This window comes from Carettochelys insculpta, chromosome 2, assembly GCF_033958435.1.
Source record: "Carettochelys insculpta isolate YL-2023 chromosome 2, ASM3395843v1, whole genome shotgun sequence".
Taxonomy (NCBI): domain Eukaryota; kingdom Metazoa; phylum Chordata; order Testudines; family Carettochelyidae; genus Carettochelys; species Carettochelys insculpta.
In genome coordinates, this window is record NC_134138.1 from 127,950,562 (window position 1) to 127,971,059 (window position 20,498).

Sequence of the window (20,498 nt, forward strand, 5' to 3'; positions counted from 1 at the left end):
ATAGACCTCAACATAACAAGCATTATTAAAGCAATAACTGCAGGAATTGCAACATTTTAACAGCATCAGATGTCTTTGGGGCAGCTGTATCTTCCATAAGTAGACTAAAAGTATGATTAACTGCAATGGAAAAGAACTCTTTCCCCAGGGAAAGCACTGAGTTTTGAATGCTGTTTACATTTGAACATGGATTTTTAAAATGTATGCAGCAAAGGAAGTGTAGCTCTGTTTTATTTTTGGTCTGCTTTGGCCTCTGTAGTGCTATTTAAATGCTGCTGTGTATTTCCCTGATGGAATTCTGGGAGGCATGTCTTCCAGAACCCCCTGGTGTTCAAGGGAGCACAGCTGCTATATTGTGGTATGCAGTATACTGCCCCATGTGCTGATCCCATTCCCCAAGGCAATGTGGAAGGAAACCAGCCATGGTCCTAATCCCTGTATGCTTTGGGACAACTTGCAGCTAGTGACAAAATGAAGGCATGAGCTTGCCTGGTGCAACCCCGAGTGCAGGTACTGCACGCAATTGTGCTCTGCAAGGAAGGTGCCTTGCAGCTCGCACCACCACCATGCACCTCAGTGAAGGCCAACCACAATCTCACCCTTTAAAAGCAGGTGAAGGCTGAGATTTCTACATGAGGACAGCTCTCCCACTCTCCTTTGAATGGATCTTATCTGATGCCCTCCTTTCCCTCCCCTCCCATCTTCTGCTTTCTTACTGAGGTCACAAGACCAGAGTGAGAGTTTTCCAAGCCAAACAGCTCCTTTCTCTTTTATTCTAACTCTAGTCACAGTGAAATTAGTAAAGGCAATACATTCCCCAATTAGCTAGTGTTCAGTACTCTTCCCAGATTGAAAAAATGTTTCTGTGGGCTCCAGAAAAATTTCAAAATATTATGATTATTTACCAGTAAACACATCTCTTAGATTCCTTGAGTAGATTAACCGTACAGATCCCTATTTTTGGGAGAGGAATGTCTCTTTAGCATCTAGTTAGAACCTGCAAAATGATGAACGGTGAAGCCATTTTCACCACCCTCACTGAGCCAAACATTGGAGCCTGAGACTCTTAAAAGAAACTGTGACTTGGCCATTCTTAAATTCCTCCCACTTCCTCTAGAATTTCTCAAAAAGCTTCTGGAGATATAAGAAAAGAGACTGAAGAAAATGTGCACTGATCGTGTGAAATGCCTTTTTCAGTTTCAAAATTTTAAAAGAAAAAAACAAAGATGGATTTTGCTCATTTTAGTCCTCTCGGCTAAAAGTCCAAGGCAGACTGATGTGTCTGGGTAACTGTTTTATGAAGCATAGCAAAGCTTATACAGAAATGCAAAACAACATTTTCTTTAGAAACATCAGTAAGGATGCCCGAGGTTAGAAGATTCAAGGCAATTTCCTTCCTTTTGTTTTTCAGTCAAACATATTTGACAGAAAAACATTGACTGAAAGCAAGTATGTTTTGCTTGGCAGTTTAAAAACACACCAGATTCAAAGTAAATGTGGCAAATATTTTAAAGGTTTACTTGTATTTAATTATATATATTCTCATGCTATCAGACAATTGATCACAGAAGACACTCTGGAATGTGCAGAAATTAAAAAGTGCATGACACCTTTTAGACCAATTTTCTGCTCTATATTGCAGCCTTGCACATTCACAGTTCTTCAGCTTGGAAAAAACAAGTAAAAGTCTGTTTTCAAAGCCGAAAAGAAAATACATGGAAGAGGCAGTTGGCTTTTGCAACAAAAAACAGGTTTCCATATAAGCCATATCTACACCGTGGCTGAGGAACCATCTCAAAGGCTACGGTTACACTATAGCAATCTGTCTACAGAAGTACTGTCAAAAGAGGTGTTCTGACAAAACCTCTGTCAACAGATTGCGTCTACACATAAAAGCATCTTGATCTTTTGATCTGCTGTGTCAACAAAAAGGTCCCCCCAGGGCATCTACTTAGCTTTTTTGTCAACAGTTTCTGTCGACAAAACATATTTTGTGTGTAGCTGCTCCCCCACTTTGGTCTACAAAATTTGCTAGTGTAATTGTAGGTACATAGTCCTGGCCTTGAGTGTAGCCAAAAAAGCCAGAAACTGACTGATGTGCTTCACAGAGTAAGCATGCTAATGCTGCTAAACTAATCATAATCATATATGCTTTTAGTTAGCTCAGGAGCTATCATTGTTGAACTGACATAGAGCTCAGCTTCTTCTAGGCTCAGCTTTTACAGCTTCCTGAACTTATGTTGAGACACAGTCCTCTGTCTCCTTTTTCTGTTATTTATATTTTTGAAAATACTGTGAGCTACATTAAGTAAATAGGGATGTACAGTATTTGATAACCTTGTGCACGCATGGATAGGAGCAAGGTTCATTTGATACCTGAGAATGGTTAGATATGATACCTTGCATTGGTCTAAATTGAATGAGGGAACAGTAAACTAGGGGATAAAGGAGGTAGAGTGAACAAAGATGGGCAAGGAACAGCTAGGAAAGGCAAGATGTTTACATGTTCTTCATCTACATGAAAGGACTGAAGAAAAGCCAAAACTGATGGCCTAATGCTGCAGGCACTTACCTTCTGAGTAACTCTACTGAGAGTGAGAGCAAGAAAACAGAAATGCACGGTTATTTGTAAAGTCCTGCAAAAATAGGATGTATGTTAGTGCTCACAGAATCCTAAATCTCCACAGGATTCTAATACACCAGAACAGAGTCCCAACACATAATAGCCTGATTCAGGCACTTCCACAAAGCATGTCAGGCACCCAATAGCATCTTGGGATCAAGATACTTCCTGTCTGAGTTTCTGAGGTATCTGCCAGATGCAGGTGTTTGACACATCTCTTGAGGTGCCCAACAGATCCAGTCGGATCCTGAAACAGCCGTGTTTGCTTGATTTCTCTCCCAAGGTGACTGTAAGCCCCAAAATATCCTGCATGGTGGCAGCACATGCCACCGGTGCCTGACATGCTCATTGTTTGCTCAGCACTTCTGTGGGTTCCTCAGGAGGCCGATTTTTCCCTGGAGAATCCTGACAAGTGTCACTTGGAAAGAAATACTGAATTATCCAGCCATTCTTACTGGCACATGGCAGGAATCCTGAGGGGAGTGTGGAAAGCAGTTAGAAGGCAACTGTCCAGATTAAGCATTCTACAGCCAGTTGCCACCTCCCCCCCATTTGCTCTTCCTGCTTGCACATGCTGCTGGGGGGGAACTGTGCTGCTGGCTTCACTGCTATCAGTGTGTGTTTGGAGCAGGACTGCCATGCGATACTACCACTGAGCTTACTGCAAAGAAGTCTCTACATCATGATTAAACTCCACTAGAGGTTACGGATCTATTGTAAGACTGAGTGGGTCACATTCAGTGGCCTGAAATGTGCAGGAGGTCAGAATGACCATGATGGTCTCCTCTGACCTTTAAAGTCCACAAGTCTATGAGCATGAAAGGGTGAGGGAACAGACTGCCACTATCAATATAGAGAGGATTCTGCATTCCTCTATCAGTTTTGGGTTTCGGGGACTGGGGAATACTATAGCATGCATTTAGTACCATTATGGCTTCTTGTGGATTGTACTATTATTCGTATATCCAGGAGGTTTCCTAAACGCTATGTACATGGGAAGGATTGTATCATTATCAATGGAGATGTCTGCTGAACAATTTCCTATGCAACGTACAGTTGTCAGCAAAGAGGACTTATGTGTGTGTGAAGGGGGGATATACTACATGCACCACTGTTAATAATGTGTAGTGGGTGGGATTCCACAATGATGCTCTCAATTACTTCCCACATATACAATCTGTCTTCAAGTGTCTGATGCTCCTGGTGCTCTTTTCCTCTTTACATGTATCACCTCTTCGTCTACAGGTTGGCCATCTCTCATACTAGTATTATGCTTCTTCATTTTTTCCCCTCTTTCTGCTCCATTCTAATCAAAATGCTATTGTTGATGTGTCAGCCACCTCACCTTACTTTACATAAGAATGCCTATACTTGGTTGGACCAAATGTCCGTTTAGCTCAGTATCCTATTTTTCAACAGTGGCCCATGCCAGGTGACCTAGAGCAGGCATGTCCAACCTGCGGCCCGCGGGCCACATGCGGCCCTGGACAGCTAGTAATGCAGCCCCACAAGATCGTAAACTTTTAACATTATTATGTGATTTATATACATTAACTATATTATATATTTTATATGTGGCCCAATACAATTCCTCTTCACTCAATGCGGCCCAGGCAAGCCAAAAGGTTGGACACCCATGGACTAGAGGGAGTGAACAGTACAGGTTATCATCAGTTGATCCACCCCTTGTCGCCCATTCCCATGGTCTGGCTTCTGACAAACAGAGGGTAGGGACACCATTTCTGCCCATTAAATTTGTGTATCATTTCAGAGTTGTACAGTATGATATCTGTGTGGCACAAAATAGGCACCCTAAACATTAGCTGTTTGCGACACATTTTGGAGGCTTGAACTATATAAGGTTTTCAGAGGATGTAAATTTAAGGTTGTAGTGACATGGCCTAAGTTGTCAGTTTAACAGTCACTCATGCTAGACCTGATTTTTCCTTTACTTCATACCATAGGCAATGATTTTACCCCACTGTGACATGAGTGATTATAGGACAGCATAATACAACCACATTGAATTTATGCTGCACTGATATAATAATTACTGGAAGTGCAATGTACAATCAGGCCTAAAATTAGATATTGCATCAAAGTCCATCCATGATCATTGTGCCAGCAGCAGTCAAACCCCTTTTAATTTCTCTGTTCTGCATTTTTGTCCCTTTTAACATTGATGACAATTCTATTAAACATCAAAATGCATCTGAAAATGTTTAACTCTTGGATGGACTAATCACTGAATCAGCTCTTTAGCAAGTTGCTATAGCACAGTTACCTGCAGTAATAATTCCATCATGAGCCTTGAGATTGTGTTTTTCTTAAAGCCTCAACTCCTGATTAAGTGAAAAAATATTAATTCCCCATTGCCAATCCTTGCAATTTTTATCACAACTTTTGCAATATTTTATATTTTTCTTCTTAAATCTCCAGGCGCGGAAGTCATTCTGTGAAAACCTCAACTTTCTCCCTTAAACCAGGAGGTTTCTGGGACTGATGGTTGCAAAGACATCCTTGAAAACAGGACTCAAATCCATCGTAAAAACTCCCCAACCACCTGACAAATGCAAAGAACATCTTTTTTCAACAGACGGTCCATGATTGTAAAGCAAATCTCACGAGTCCTTCAGCCTGTTGGGATTTGTCAATGCGGGCAGCTGGCAAGGCAGCACCCCACGCCCAGATGTAAAAAGGGAGCACCCCGGAGGCGTGGGACAAGCACTTTCTGACCGATGATCAGCTGCATTTTAGCTTATACGCCCAACCCTATGGGGCTTCCTGCACCCAGCCACAGCAACATCAATACTGCGCCCCACGCCTCTCTCTGACCCGCTTCGGCACATGGGGAGAGGAGGCCACCAGCAGCTTCGCTTGCAGTTACTGCGCATGCTCACGTCACTCAATAATGACACGGTTCACAAGTGCTGAGCCCATACCGGAAACAGCTGCTCTGCATCTGGGACGCCGCCGGAAGGAACCGCGCTCTCCCGCCGCGTGACGCGGGGGCCGGGCGAGGCGCCCCTCCCTTCTTCACCGGCTGCTTCCTCATTGGCTGGTGATGCGCGGCGCGCGCGGATTTGGGAATGGCTGCTCCGCTGCGGCGGCTGCGGGAGACTCCGCGCCACTTGCTGGTGTGTGAGAAAAGCCACGTGCGGCACGAGCGCTCCCGGCATGCGGCGCACGTGCGGAACCACGCCTACAACTGCCGCGTGAGTGCGAAGCGGTTGATGGCAGTTGGGGGTGGGGTCTGTCAGCGCGCGTGCGGCGGGGGCGGGGGCGGGCGCGGGCGTTCGGTGTGTTCCCTTAGCGTCACCGCGGTGGCCACAGGCGGGGGCAGGTGCAGACGCAGACGCTCGGTGCCTCACGCCCAGTAGCGTATCAGAGCCCGGGTCCCAGCCGCACCCGCTCTCGCTCGGGCTAGCTTAGCCCTAGGCTGCGGTTTATTCCCCTCCCCCTCCGGCAAGGCCCTGGTGTAGATGGGGATCCGCTGCCACATCAGCGCTCCAGGGGCTGAAAGTGTGGCGACCTGATTTCTAACTCATGGCCAAGCCCGCCCACGGGCCAGGAGGGCACAGGCACCAGAGTCTAGGGATTCAAAAGCGCCCTGAGGTCTGGCGGCCGCTACCACAGCAGAAGCAGCGGCTGGAGGCCCAGTCCCTTTAAATAGCTGCTGGAGTGTTGCCAGGTGGGCTCCGGGCGTCTCTGAGGGCTGGGACGGAAGGAAGGTGCCCTGAGCGCTGGCCGTCCCTTCCCCTTCCTCCCGAGACCCCGCCCCTTCTGGGGACCTGGGGCTGGCAGGGCTGGCAGTCCCACTAGTGTAGGCCAAAATGAAGGGTATTCCTGGATTGCAGCTGGCTCAGTTTTTAAGGCCACTCAGTGGGCCAGGTTCACTTTCCTGCAGTAAACAAGACTTTGGGCTGTGCTCGCATGTGGAAGTGAGGTTGGCACAACTAGAGTGTGCAGTAGTGTGAGAAATCCAGACCCCAGAGCTTACAGCTACACTGACCTAACCTTAGCGTAGGCAGTGGTAGAAAGGTGCTTGTCAATCTCACTTTTGTCCTGTCAGGAGGTGGAGTTGTTAGTGGGAAGGAGAAAAACCTTTTAAATTGGTGGTGGTTGCATCTCTGCTATGGGTTATGCTGACCCAATTGCAATGAAAAAATCTTGAAAAAAGGGGAGGGGGGGAAATAAACTTGCCTAGATCTGAAGAAGTAGGTCTGTCCCATGAAAGCTCAACACCTAAACAATATTTTTAGTCTTTAAGGTACTACAGGACTGTGTTTTGTTTTGTTTTTGTTTTGTTTTGTGAAGATACAAACTAATAGAGCTGTCTCACTGAGGCTAATTATTATGCTGCAGTAGTTTCTGTAGTGTGGATGTGGCTTTACACTGAAATACCAACAATGCAAAACCTACCAAATGGTTCACAGGTTGATCTTTTTCCTTTCCTCTTCAAAATTTTTTTAAGAAAGACCTAAACTTAAAATAGCTGAGCAACAGCCTCCTGTCAGGATAGACATTGTTGTACTTCTCTGTGGGCTAGCACCCTGGGATCCCGAACAGTCCTGAAAGAAGTGATATACCAGACCAGGGGAGGTCCCCGTCCGCTGTCCCTCCAGCCCATTGCTGCTTCAATTCCAGTCCTGGCCAGCCCCTGCCACGATGAGCCCTAGCCTGGGTGCCATTATCTGCATCCTCCTGTTGCCATATGCTCTGGCCCAGCTGCCATTGGCCACAGGTTCTGGCCCTGATAACATGAGCTCTGGCCCTGCTGCTGCAGCCACCAGCTCTGGCCCAACTATTTGTGGTCTTTGGCCCTGGCCACAGCTCTGGATGCAGCCCTGATGCCACCTTTCGCAGCCCCTCTGCCACAGGATCCAGCCCTGGCTGCTCACCTGTTGCTTCAGGCTTTGATTGCAGCCCTGCTGCCACAGGCTCTGGACCCAGCTGTGGCTCTAGCCTTGGCTGCAGGCTTTGGCCATGACCCTCTTGCTGCAGGCCCTGGCCTCATCTCCAGCTCTGCTGCTGCAGGCTTTGGCTACAGCCCTGCTGCTGCAAACTCTGCAGCTGGATGCTGGCCCCACTTCTGCTGGCTCCAGCCCAGGGCTCTCTGGTTCAGGAACATCCATTGTCCTGCCTGACCACGGATGTTACTGGACAAGAGAATCCCAATTTTTAGAGGTACAACCTGTATTTCCACCCAGGAATGGAAAAAATTTAGAAGGAACACTGCTCAGCTTCCTTGATTAGTTCAGCTCCACTCTTGAGACAGTTTTTCACAGATGGATGAATAAAGTTATGGGAGATTTTCCCTTCCTTTTTCTTTAGAGAGTGCTGGATTTTTAAAACACAGAAGGGAAAACCCCTAAAACTGGATAAAGTCTGTGCAGACCAGAGCAAAATTCTTTTTCTCGTGTCCAATTATTATTTCCAGTGGGATACTAGATCATATTTTCAATCTAAAGGTATCCTTTTAAAGTATTATTTGGATGAAATAATGACCTATCAAGCTAGTAAAACCGAAACAAAAAATTCTTGTAGTTCTGCACTGGCTTCTCTCACCTGCAGCTTTGAATTTGGCTATCCAACAAGATTAATCAAAGAACTGAAAGGAACCTGGAGTGGTCATTAAGTCCAGTCCCCTGGACTCATGGGAGGACCAAGCACAAGCTAGATAATCCCTGAAAGGAGATTGTCTAACCTGTTTTTTTTTTTCCTTGCATTTAATTTCATGAGGAAGATTTCACAACCTCCCTTGGTCATTTATGCCAATGCTTAACCACCCAGACAGTTGGAAAGATTTTCCTGGTGTCCAGTCTAAAAACTTGTGAAGCATCTACACACAAAATGTGTTTTGTCAAAAATCTGTCAACAAAACTCAGCACTTTCTGCCAAGTGTTCTGCCTCTCAGTGACAAGGAGTAATGTCTTTGTTGATGGTTTATGTCTACAAAAAAACCATGTAGATGCACCAGGGGGCCCTCTGTGGACAAACAGGTTTTTGGCTCACTGAGCAGCCGTTTGCTGAGCTTCCAGTTGGCCATTATATAAAGAGACTGGCAAGGCAATCTGACCTGGCAATCTGTCGACAGAGCAGATTGCTCTTTCAGTCCACTTTTGTGTGTGGATGTGATCTGTCAACAGATGTATCAGAGAGGTAGCTGTGTTAGTCTGCAGCTTCGAGAACAAGACGTCTTGTGGAACCTTATAGACAAACAGATATTTTGGAGCATAAGCTTTCGTGGGCAAAGTCCCACTTCATCAGATGCATGAGTGGGGAAACCACCCCCCCCACCACCACCCATGCATCTGATGAAGTGGGACTTTGTCCATGAAAGCTTATGCTCCAAAATATCTGTTAGTCTGTAAGGTGCTACAAGACTTCTTGTTGTTGTCAACAGATGTGTTGCTGGAAGGTCCTTCCGATCGTATCTTCTGTCAAAAGATCGCTGTAGTGTAGATGTAGCCTTATGTCTCTAGTTCAAGTTTGTTTTGTACCTTAGCATATCTAATTTTGCCCCTACATACTTTTGCTATTTGTGTGTATTCGTTCTTTGTAACTTGACCCAGTTTTCACTTTTTGTAGGACACCTTTTTGATTTTTAGATCATTTGAGGTCTCCTGGTTAAACCAGCGTGGTCTCATACTTCCTAATCTCTCCTATGAACCAAAACAGTTTGCTCTTGTGCCCTCAATAGTGTTTCTTTGGAAAAACTGCCAACTGTCTTTAGTTGGTTTTCTTCCTAAATTTGCTTCCCATGGGACCTCACCTGTCAACACCCTGGGTTTGCTAGTCAGGCTTCTTGAAATCCGTTCTTTATTTTGCTGTTCACCCTCCTACCATTCCTTAGAATTATGCACTCTGTCATTTCAAGGCCACTTTCACCCAAGTTGCCTTCCACTTTAAAATTCTGAACAAGTTCCTCATTTGTTTAAATAAAATCTAGAACAGCCTTCTCTGGTAGTTTTTTTTTTTTCCTACCTTTTGAAATAAAAAATTGTGCCGGGCTGTGTTACTGTCCCAACATATGTGTGGATAGTTGAAGTGTCCCATCCCCCCCGCCCAAGTCCTGTGCTTTTGTATAATTTTGCTGGTTTAAAAAAAAGAAAAAGCCTCATCCACCTCTTCTTCCTGATTAGGTGGTCTGTAGTAGAACTCTGCCATGCCATCAACCTTGTTTTTACCCATTTTATACTTACCCAGAGACTCCTAACAAGTCTGTGTTTAATTTCCATCTCAGCTTCAAGCCAAAGGTATTCATTTTTAATATATAAGGCAACACCTCCTCCCTTATCTTCTACCTGTCTTTTATGAGCAACCTCTACCCTTCTATGCCAATATTCCAGTCACATATTTATCCCACCGTGTCTGTGATGCCAACTATGTCCTGGTTTTGTTTGTTTATTAGCATTTCAAGTTCTTCCTGCTTATCTCCCATATTTATTGCGTTAGTATACAGACAATTAAAATACTGATTTGATTTCACTCTCCAATTTTGTCTTGTCAGTCCTTCGTCCCTGCTATTATAACCCATGCTTCCCCCAATTTCTGACCCATCTCCCTGGGCTCCACGGTTTTGGCATACTGGTAGGCTTTGGTCACCTGGTCCCTGCTGAACCTAGTTTAAAACCTTCCTCACTAGGTCAGCCAGTCTATCCAAATATTCTCTGACTCTTCCACTATAGATGAATCCCATCCCTGCTTAGCAGTCTTCCTTCCTGGAACAGCATCCTGTGATCAAAAAGGTGAAAGCCCTCCTGGCAACACCATCTTTGTAGCCAGTCAGCCATTCACCTCCAAGACGATCTGTCTCCACATGAACCCATACTCCTGATCAGAAGGATTGAAGAGAGCAGCACCTGCACTCAAATCTTTCACCTGTACTCCTGGAGCCCTGTAGTCAATTCTGATCTGCCCAGGATTTCACCAGTATCATTAGTGTCTGCATGAATGAGTTGAAAGGGGAAGTATTCAGAGGACCAGATGATTTTGGGAGGCAGCATACTTTCTGGGATGCCATGTCAGGTGACATATGCCTCCATACCCTTGAGAAAAGAGTCTGTAATCACCACTACCCTATGTTTCCTATTGGGAGTGGTGGCTGCAAACCTCTCAGCCTTGGGGGTACATGGCTCCTCATCTCTCATTGCCAGGGAAGTGTGTTTTTCCAGCACCATGCTGGGTGGGATGGGAGCAGGGGTGGAGCACTAGCCTACTGCCCGAAGTAACCAGCTGCCAGCATCCTCCTTGTGACAGAGTCTTCTCCTCCCCCAGTGTGTGCCAGCAGTCTTATGTAACTGAATAGGTTTTTCAGCCTTGGATGTCTCCAGATGAATAGTCTGAAGAGATTTCTCTTGGGTACAGATGCTCCTCTGTCGAGCCACATCTTCCTGTAATTTTCTTACATGTTTCCTGAAACATTCCACAAGCAGGCACCTTTCACATTGATGGTCCCCTTCCAGCCTGATTTTCTGTAAATGGGAAATCCAGGCCACAGTCTTGGCAAAACCATACCAGGATGAGGGTAGAAACAGGTTGCTTGCCTGGATACAGGCACAGATGGAGAGGGGACATGTGTTGCTCAAGCAATGTGGCTCTTCGTAACCATACTGATTATATTAGGACTCCCTGTCAACACCCCCAGGTTGCTAGTTCCCCCAGTCGCTTAGCACCTAGATTTCAAGTCCTCCTGTCCTAGATCTGCTCTACCCCCTTGTAAATCACACAAGGAAAGGTGATCACAAGGCTGATTGAGGCTGAGCAAAGGTGATCAAGGGAACAAAGGCTCAAACAGTCTCCAGACAAGCCATTTCAATTGACGCAGAAAGGCTGTGTCTACATTTGCATTCCTCTTTTGAAAGAGGCATGCAAATGAGGTGCAGATTTACATATCTGGTGCCTCATTTGCATATTCTTTCAAAAGAAGAAAAGCAGTGTAGACACCACTCTTTTGAAAGTAAACCCCCATCTTCGAAAGAACCTTTCTTCCCATAAAAAGGTTTACTTTCAAAAGAGCTGCATCTACACTGCTTTTCTTCTTTGAAAGAATATGCAAATGAGACACCAGATATGCAAATCTGTACCTCATTTGCATTTTCAATTTTCCTCATTTGCTTGCCTCTTTTGAAAGAGGAATGTAAGCATAAACATAGCCTACCTGAAATAACATAAAAGTGAAAGAAACACGCTAACAGTGAAGCAAACTCACTCATCCCCAAAGTTAGTACTCTCCCCTTGTTCATTCATCCTCTCCCTTTCAAACTCAAATGATGAAAGTGGAAGGACAAAAGATCATTGTTTACCAATTGGTAAATGATTTTTGGCTTTTGGTATTTTAGTCTGAGGCCACATGTAAGCTTGGAAATTTTGATTCTGTCACCAACAGAAGTTGGGGCAATAAAACCTATTAACGAACTCACTTTGTCTTTATAATTCTATGCATGCATTCCTGTGAAGGAAATAACGACTAGAATAGCGAAAGCAAGAGCAAGTTTGAAGGAAATGGATAAGATCTGGAAAAGCAAAGCAATTAGCTTAAGAACGAAACTGGGCGTCTTGAAAACGTGTATTCAGCAGCATGTTGTACAGATGTGAGACATGGGTGATAACGAAAGATTCGAAAAGGAGTTGTTATAGAAAGATTCTGAGAATAGGATGGATGCAGAAGGTCACCAACAAGGAATTATATAGGAAGATACAGCCAAAAGAGAACCTGCTGCAGAAAGTTACAAAACGGAAGCTACAACTATTTGGACATATTTGCAGAATGAACGAAGAGCAAAAAATCAAGACCCTGGTATTCGGCATAATGGATGGCTCGAATAGGAGAGGCAGACCCCATAGAGAATGGACAGATAGTCTATAGAAACTAAGCCACTCTGCACTGGATAGGGAAAGATGGAAATAGTGAGAGAGGCATCAGACACAAACGGGTGCTTAGCCCACAGTTATTGATGATGATGATGATTTCTGAGGTGTTTCTTTAAAAGATATACAGTTGCTTCTAGGTGAGAGTCTCATGCTGGAAATGTTAGTTTTAACTAAACTGGATTCATTATTGACCTGCAAACTGCTGTGTTTCGAACACTTAAATCACATTTAAGAGCTATATGTGACGTATTGAGCAAAATGTTACAATCAGACAAACAAGCCATCAACATATAGGTGTTGAGACTTTTTGAAGTGATCTGAAACTGTAAGCTACCCTGTTATGCTTTCTGCTTTAGCAAAAACAAGTTTGGTTGATGTTATCCTGTGTGACAGATTCCTGTTATTACAGTCTGTTAGCTAGCCAAAAGAAATCCTCAGGATGCTGCCAGCCCAGACTTTGTCTTGCAGATTAACCATTGATGTACTAAAATTCTCAAACTCTCCAGAAGCCATCTTCTTGCAGCGTCCAGTCCCTGTCACTGGATGCTGACAGACCTACCAACTCTGCTGCCTCAAAAAAGACAGACTATACACAGAAATGCTTACAAATAAAACAAAAGTGTAGCATGTTTCTAAGAGACTATATATAACTTTAACAGGCTCCATGTTTTGTCTAAAGCATTTTTTTCGTCTATAGCTACTCTGTATCGTCAACCCAGCCGGTTGAAGATCCCCTGTTCATAGATGCAAAAAGCACTATGATTTCCTTGTTTCCTCCGTTATGGGTAGTAAGATGTCCTTTCGCTTTTTATATTCCCCATAGGTCATAGTCCTTTGTCCCAAGAGGCAGAATAACTCCCTGCAATTCAGATTGAGGTGTCCTTTGGTGTACTGATGCCATGCTACTGCCTCATCCTCTTGATAAACAGAATTTACCACAGATCCAAATAAACTGTGCATTTTCTTTAGCATCCCTGTAATTTAATTACAGGCAGTGATGAATCAACATTCCTATTGTCTAGGACAAACTAGATGAAATATGCCCCAGAACTTATTATAGAAAAATATTTTTGGAACACATATGTAACTGTTTATATAGCATCCATCCGTCTATCATGCAATGATATTAATGACTAGTGTATCACCAGCTTTCCCTGGATACTTGGCTGTCACAGTATTTTTCTGTAAATAGTGTTATGCAATGTGGCAGCTGTAATGAGTATGTCACCAGAATTGATATACACTAAATCCTTACTTAATGCCATACCAGTTAATGCACACAAGCGACTGCAACAGCTACCATGGAATCTCCCTCCTAAGCGTCACTGGTAAACTGTTCGCTCGTGTCATCCTTGGCAGACTCCAGAAGATTGCTGAGAGGGTGTACTCCGAATCGCAGTGTGGATTCCGCGCAGAGAGGTCTACCGTTGACATAGTCTTCTCTCTAAGGCAGCTGCAGGAGAAGTGCAGGGTGCAGAGGAATCCACTCTACATAGCCTTCATTGACCTGACCAAGGCCTTTGACTTGGTCAGCAGGGATGGTCTGTTCAAACTGCTCCACAAGATAGGCTGTCCTCCATGGTTACTCAAGATGATCCAGTCATTCCACGAAGGCATGAGAGGAACCAGCCAATATGACGGCGCATTATCGGATGCTTTCAGAATCAGGAGCTGTGTCAAACAAGGCTGCGTGCTTGCTCCGACATTGTTCGGGATCTTCTTCGCACACCTCCTGAAGCATGCCTTTGGATCTTCAACGGAGGGCATTTGCTGCACACAAGATCTGATGGGAAACTGTTTAACCTTGCAAGGCTGAAAGCTAAGTCTAAGGTGCAGGAAGTCCTCATCAGAGACATGCTGTTCGGAGACGATGCTGCTGTAGTGTCTCACACAGAAGACCAGCTTCAAAAACTGCTGTTTCAGTTCTCCAAAGCGTGCAAGGACTTTGGGCTTACCATCAGCCTAAAGAAGACAAACGTATTCGGTCAGGATGTTGCTGAATCCCCATCAATCAGCATTGACAACTATACGTTAGAGGTCGTCCACGAGTTCGTTTACCTCGGATGCACCATCACTGACACCCTGTCGTTGGACACTGAGCTAAATAAGAGGATCGGAAAAGCGGCCACAACTCTGTCCAGACTCAGCAAGAGTGTGTGGAATAACAACAAGCTGTACACTCACACCAAAATGCAAGTCTACAGAGCCTGCATCCTCAGCACCCTCCTTTATGGCAGCGAGACTTGGACCCTGTATGCCCGCCAGGAAAAGAGGCTGAATGTCTTCCACTTGCGCTGCCTCAGGCGCATCCTTGGAATATCATGGAAGGACAGAGTGACCAACACCGCCGTCCTCGAGCAAGCTGGAATCCCAATCATGCACACCCTCCTCAGGCAGTGTTGACTCCGCTGGCTTGGCCACGTCCACAGGATGAATGATGGAAGGATTCCAAAAGTCATCCTGTATGGTGAGCTAGCCTCTGGCAAAAGACCTCCCGGACGCCCCCAGTTGCGCTACAAAGATGTCTGCAAGAGAGACCTCAGAGAGGTCGACATTGAGCTGGACAACTGGGAAGAACTAGCAGATGACCGCAGCAGATGGAGGCAGGGGTTACACAAGGGCCTTCAGAAGGGCGAGATGAAGATCAGACAGCTAGCAGAGGAGAAGTGAGCGCACAGAAAGCACACTAAGGAGTTGCCAGACACCCACCACATCTGCAAGAGATGCAGCAAGGACTGTCACTCTCGTGTGGGTCTTCATAGTCACAATAGACGCTGTAAATGAAGTCCTCAATTGAAACTTTAAAGGGCGCGATCCGTAGTCTATGCAGACTGAAGGATGCCTACTAGTAGTTAATACTATTTCCTTATTACATTGCTGATCTTGTAGAAAAGATACTCATTTAAAGTTCCACAGTATTTGGTTATAATGTATTTTGGCTGCAGCTTACTAGTAGGCACAACTACTTTGTGGTATAAGCCAAACAATGCTGCCTCTTCATTGGGGCAATGTTATTAAGTTGTGTCAGTACTAGCATGCTCTGAACATTTCTAACTTGTGATTGTATCACTTAGCATCATGAGTCAACACCCAGCAAATGAAAATGGACTGTCTAGCAGTTGCAGTAAGAAAACCAGGAAAAACATTTGTTTGCTTACTGCATTATACGTCTTGATGCAGGTGAGTATGGGGTAGACATTGGCATTGCTCTAGGTTTTACTGTAGGAACAGTGCAGAATGGTGCGGATAAAATCAGGGCTGTCACTCGCTGCTTAATGCTACTAAAATAAGTTGATCAAGAAGTAGTTTGGAGTATGTTCTCTCATTATGGATAGAAGATTAAAACCTTTAAATTTACTAGTACTCAAGCTAAGGCAAAAAGTTTGCATGTCAATTTGAAGTGAGACCAAGGTGAGGGATCACAGACAGAAATGTTCACAGTAAGTTGGGGATGGTCCAGTCAGTTCAGAAGGCACTTCTGCCTGCATAACATCAAGCATTTCAGCAAGGCAGCTAGTGCCAGTATTGCAGCAGCTAAAAAAATTCTCTAACTCAAAGTATTTGAGGAAGTTGGCTGTTCACCTAAGCAAGTTTTCAATGTTGATGAAACAGGCCTTTACTGCAAGAGGATCCATGAACAGACTTAGGTTTCTCAGCAAGAGAAGACAGTACCCAGATTTAAAGCAGCTAAAGACTATCTAATTTTGCTTCTAAGGTGAAATGCAAGAGATATAAAGATGAAACTGCAGACAGTGCTCTGAGACTGAAGCACCATGGTCTCTCAAGGGATTTTGAAAGGAATACTTTCCAGTCATTTGGAGATCCCGTGGCATGCATAACTGGAGCTATTTTTTCAGAATGACTGACTTTCCATGGTGTCCCTGGATAAAAAGAATATCGTGCCAAGGAAATCTTAATTTTGAGGTTTTATTACCTAATGATGATGCACCAGCTCATCCAAGTAACGTGTCTTTCCATCTCCTAACACATTACTCATTCAACCCAGGGACTAAGGGCCATCTCTGCCTTTAAGGCATATTACCTACTCCATGCTTTGAAACCGCTCATTAGAAACACTGATGGGGAAGGCAAGCCTCCAATTCAGCAAATTTGTCATGACTACAACATCCTCAAGTGCACCTATAACGTTGGTGAGTCCTGAAGTGCAGTTATTTGCGCATACATAAGTGGTGTGTGGAGGAATTTGTGGCCTGAATGCATAACTGAAAAGGATGTAAAGATGTCTCTGCTATGAAGAAAACTGTCCTCTGCTTAGCCAAGAATATGGGTTTTGATGAAGTAGAAGAAGCCGAGCTTGCACAACTTCTGCAATTATATGGAGACGGGTTAACCAGTGAAGATCTCCTGAGAGTGATGGAAGAAGAAGAAAGCCAAGAAGTAGAAGAACCAACCCATTGAATTTTGACTACCACATGTCTTTCAGAAGCTCTTCAAATGATTGAAACTGGCTTTCAAATCTTTAGCAATGATGATGCTAACAGGGAACACAGCTCCACAGTGATTAGGGGAGTTGGTTATGTGATGAATTACTATGAAGAAATTCCTACAAACACATACACCCTAAAAGAGGGAAAGCAAATCAATTAATTATCTATCTCTCTACATTTTTTCATGCTGGGAAAATTTTATCAAGAGGAGAAATTGGACGATCTGCACTCTTCCATCCAGTCAGCCAGGGTGTAGGGTTGGGGTGTGGGCACTTGCCCACTCCTCATCTGGAATACCGGACAGGTGCGTGCAGTGGGGCAGAGCCCTGCCCCACCCATCTGAAGTGCCATGCAGCTGGAGCAGGCAAACCTCTGACCCCACTTTCAAGCTGGATCACCAAGCGGAGCAGGGCAAGCATCTGACCCTGCTGCCAAGCTGGAGTACAGGTGGGCAGTCAGAGGGGCAAGGGATTGGGCTGCAGCAGAACCTGGGCTGGAGGACGTGGGCTTATGTGCTGAGTGGGTGGGCCTCAGCTATGCTTGTCCTCAGCCAGGCTTCACAAACATCACTGGTGAGTACAGTAGTAAATTGTTTGTTTGAAACTTATACTGCATATATTTCTTTTGTATGGCAGTATATATATATATATATATATATATATATATATATATATATATATATATATATATACTGAAACCTAAACACTTATCCCCATTTACATTAATTCTTAAGGGAACTTTTGTCATCATTTCACTGAAAGTCACATTTTTCAAGAACATAACTATGATATTAAGCAAGGATTAGCTGTATTGGAATTGGAAAAGGTGCAAAAAGGGCAACAAATGGGGTGTGGAGCCTGTAGGAGGAGAGATTAAAAAAACTTGGACCTCTTGTGTTGGAAAAGAGAAATGAAAAGGGGATATGAAAGAGGTCTATTAAATCATGATGAGTGTGGAGATAGTGAGGAATATTATTTACTCTTTTTCATAACAAAAAAACTGGAAGTCACCAAATAAAATTAATAGGCAGCAGATTTAAAACAAAAAGAGGAAGCATTTCTTCACACAATGCACAGTACAGTAAACCCCGAATTTAATGGACCTGGATTCAGCATACTTTGGGAACAACAGATATCCGCCAGCCTCCTGTTGTTCCCAAAGTCTGCTGAGTGAACCATTCCCCCAACTCCTGCCAAGAAAATACATAAATGCTGGCAAGTCACTGGAGCCACTGCAGCTGGGGCTTCCAAGGAGTTGCCAGGGCCACTGGAGCGCCTGCAGGAGTTGTGCTACATCTGGGGTCATCGCTTCTAGTTTGCAGGAGCTGCCCAAGCTTCAGGACCCCCAACGTCTGGAGCTGCTGCCATGGATATAGGAACCATGGCTGCAGGAGCTGCCATATGCTCTTACCACCAAGGGTGGGGTGCATACATGGGCAGAAGGCACTCGCATACATGACCCACACTCAGTGGGAGGAGTGCATGGAGGCTGTGGCTGCAGCAGGTACTCTAGCTGTGGTGGCTTCTTCAGCCCTGGCGGCAACCCAGGACCCGAGGAGGCTCCACCAGCTGTGGCTTCGGCTGGGTGGCTCCAGCAGCTCTTGTGAGTTCCCCATTTTACTGTACGGGGGGGGGGCGGTGAGTGGGGAAGCCTGTGGCAGGTGCGTTTATGACAGTACAAGTAAACCCTCACATTTAACGGACTTTCAGCGTTAAACAGACACTCCTCCGCCCATTAGTCCACTAAATCCAGGGTTTACTGTAAATCTTTGGCACTTGTTACTGGAGGAAATTGTGAGGGCCAAGACCATAACAGGGTTCACAAAGTGATTAGCTAATTTAAAGGAAGTGGCTATTAGCAAGGGATGGGCCAAGATGGATTCCTTAACCTCAGTTTGCCAGAAGACGGGAGTGTGGGGACAGGGAATGGATCACTTGAAGATAACCTGTTTTGTTCATTCTCTCTGAAGCACCTGGCACTGGCCACTGTTGGAAGGCAGGATACTTCCATAGATGGACCTTGGTCTGACACAGCATGGCCATTCTTAAATCAGACCTGTTGTGAATTACAGAACAGTGGGCTCACTGCCATTGGCATAGGAGTCTTTTAAGGTCACACCATAGTATTTATAGTTATGTTTATAATAATGTGAAAGTTATTTGTAAGCTAGTCTTCCTGGCTGCAGCAACATTACCTAAAGCTAAGATACTGTAAACTTCTGCACACAGACCAAACAGAACTGAAATTAGTAGAGCTCCATATGGGTTTCAGAGTCCAGACAGAGCTGTGTGCAGAACTGTCTGAAGGTTAAAGGTACAAATCTTGCATTATCTGGAACGAGGCCTAAGATTGCATGTGCACATCTGTAATTAAAGGTTGGAAGAAGGTAACCTCTCTTAGAAATCAAATTGAGTTACCTTTTCCACTATATGTAAGCAAGTTGTAGTTGAGTTTACTAAGTTGCCTCTGTTTTATATAGGAGATTAAGCGATACCTTTGCCAGAAAGGCTAGTCGAGTAACTTCAGTTAAACCACTGGAATGTTGCTAAAAAAACAAATCCATTATGTTCCCTTCTGTTTCACCACAGACCCCTGCATAACTCTGGAAGCCCCTCATTGCCAACTAACAGAGAACACAACATACCATAACTCACATCAGGCCTTATACTCTCATTGCCCCCAACATCCCATTTTCATAATCTGTATTAAATAATGTGTAAAATATCACCTGCAAACTATTAACGTGCTACTTTTGAAAGACATTGTATGATATATATGGGGCATGTACAAAGAGTTAAAAATATGTGCTGAAAATACGCTCTTAAAACATAAAGCACAGGAGAGTGTTTTTACTTGTCTGACTAGCTTGATCATAGAGGCCAATAAAAGTATATTTACGTATGAGGTAAACAAAGCCATCAGCATAGCAAGTGGTGGAGCTCATCCCCCACTGTGATCGTTAGGTGATCCAGTCTGTACTATTCTTGCCCTTGAAACAGACGCAGTGAACTTTGGGGTAATATAAATGGGACGAAGAGATGTTAGTTATCTGTCACTGAGGGAACTTGTAATTGTACCTGTTTCTTGTACTCTTATTTATTATTATGCAAATCTACTCTGTTAATTTTAGTTCTGTTTTAATACAAAACTATATCAGTGCTGTGTATTAAATTGGAAAGTGAATCTTCAGCTAACCTAAGAGGCTAGTATGCACAATCCTTTTTTGGAGTTAGCAAATTTAATAGTTTCTGTGAGTGTCCAGTAAGAGGGACTTCTTACAGCAAAGAGAAGTCTCTGTGGAACCTGGGTATTTGGATTCACTGGCTGTTACATGCAAGGCAAGTTTTGGACTGGCCAAGTTCTGAAGAGTTTGCTGGTGAAGAAAAAAGCTGGTGTGTCAGGTTTCTGAAACAATACTTAGGATCAGAGCTCTTGCTGGCTGGAACTGAGAGGAAGTAACACAGTGGCTTATAGTTCTAGGTACCCCAACAGAATCATTTCATTCTTACTAGAAAATTAATGGATAAAACATGTTAGTTGAGGCTCAGCTT

General features: G+C 44.3%; 1 protein-coding gene across 2 annotated transcripts in view; it reads left to right on the forward strand.

The window, feature by feature from the left end:
* RPP40 (ribonuclease P/MRP subunit p40) overlaps positions 1–20,498 on the forward strand; it is a 67,649-nt gene that overhangs the window by 30,642 nt on the left and 16,509 nt on the right. The window contains exon 2 of one of the 2 annotated variants that reach the window (XM_074985923.1): positions 5,063–5,838. In XM_074985923.1, the coding sequence (XP_074842024.1) occupies positions 5,713–5,838 (126 nt within the window). In that variant the 5' untranslated portion in view covers positions 5,063–5,712. Of the gene's footprint in view, positions 1–5,031; positions 5,839–20,498 lie in introns of those variants that run through there. The other variant, XM_074985924.1, reaches the window with a different exon arrangement.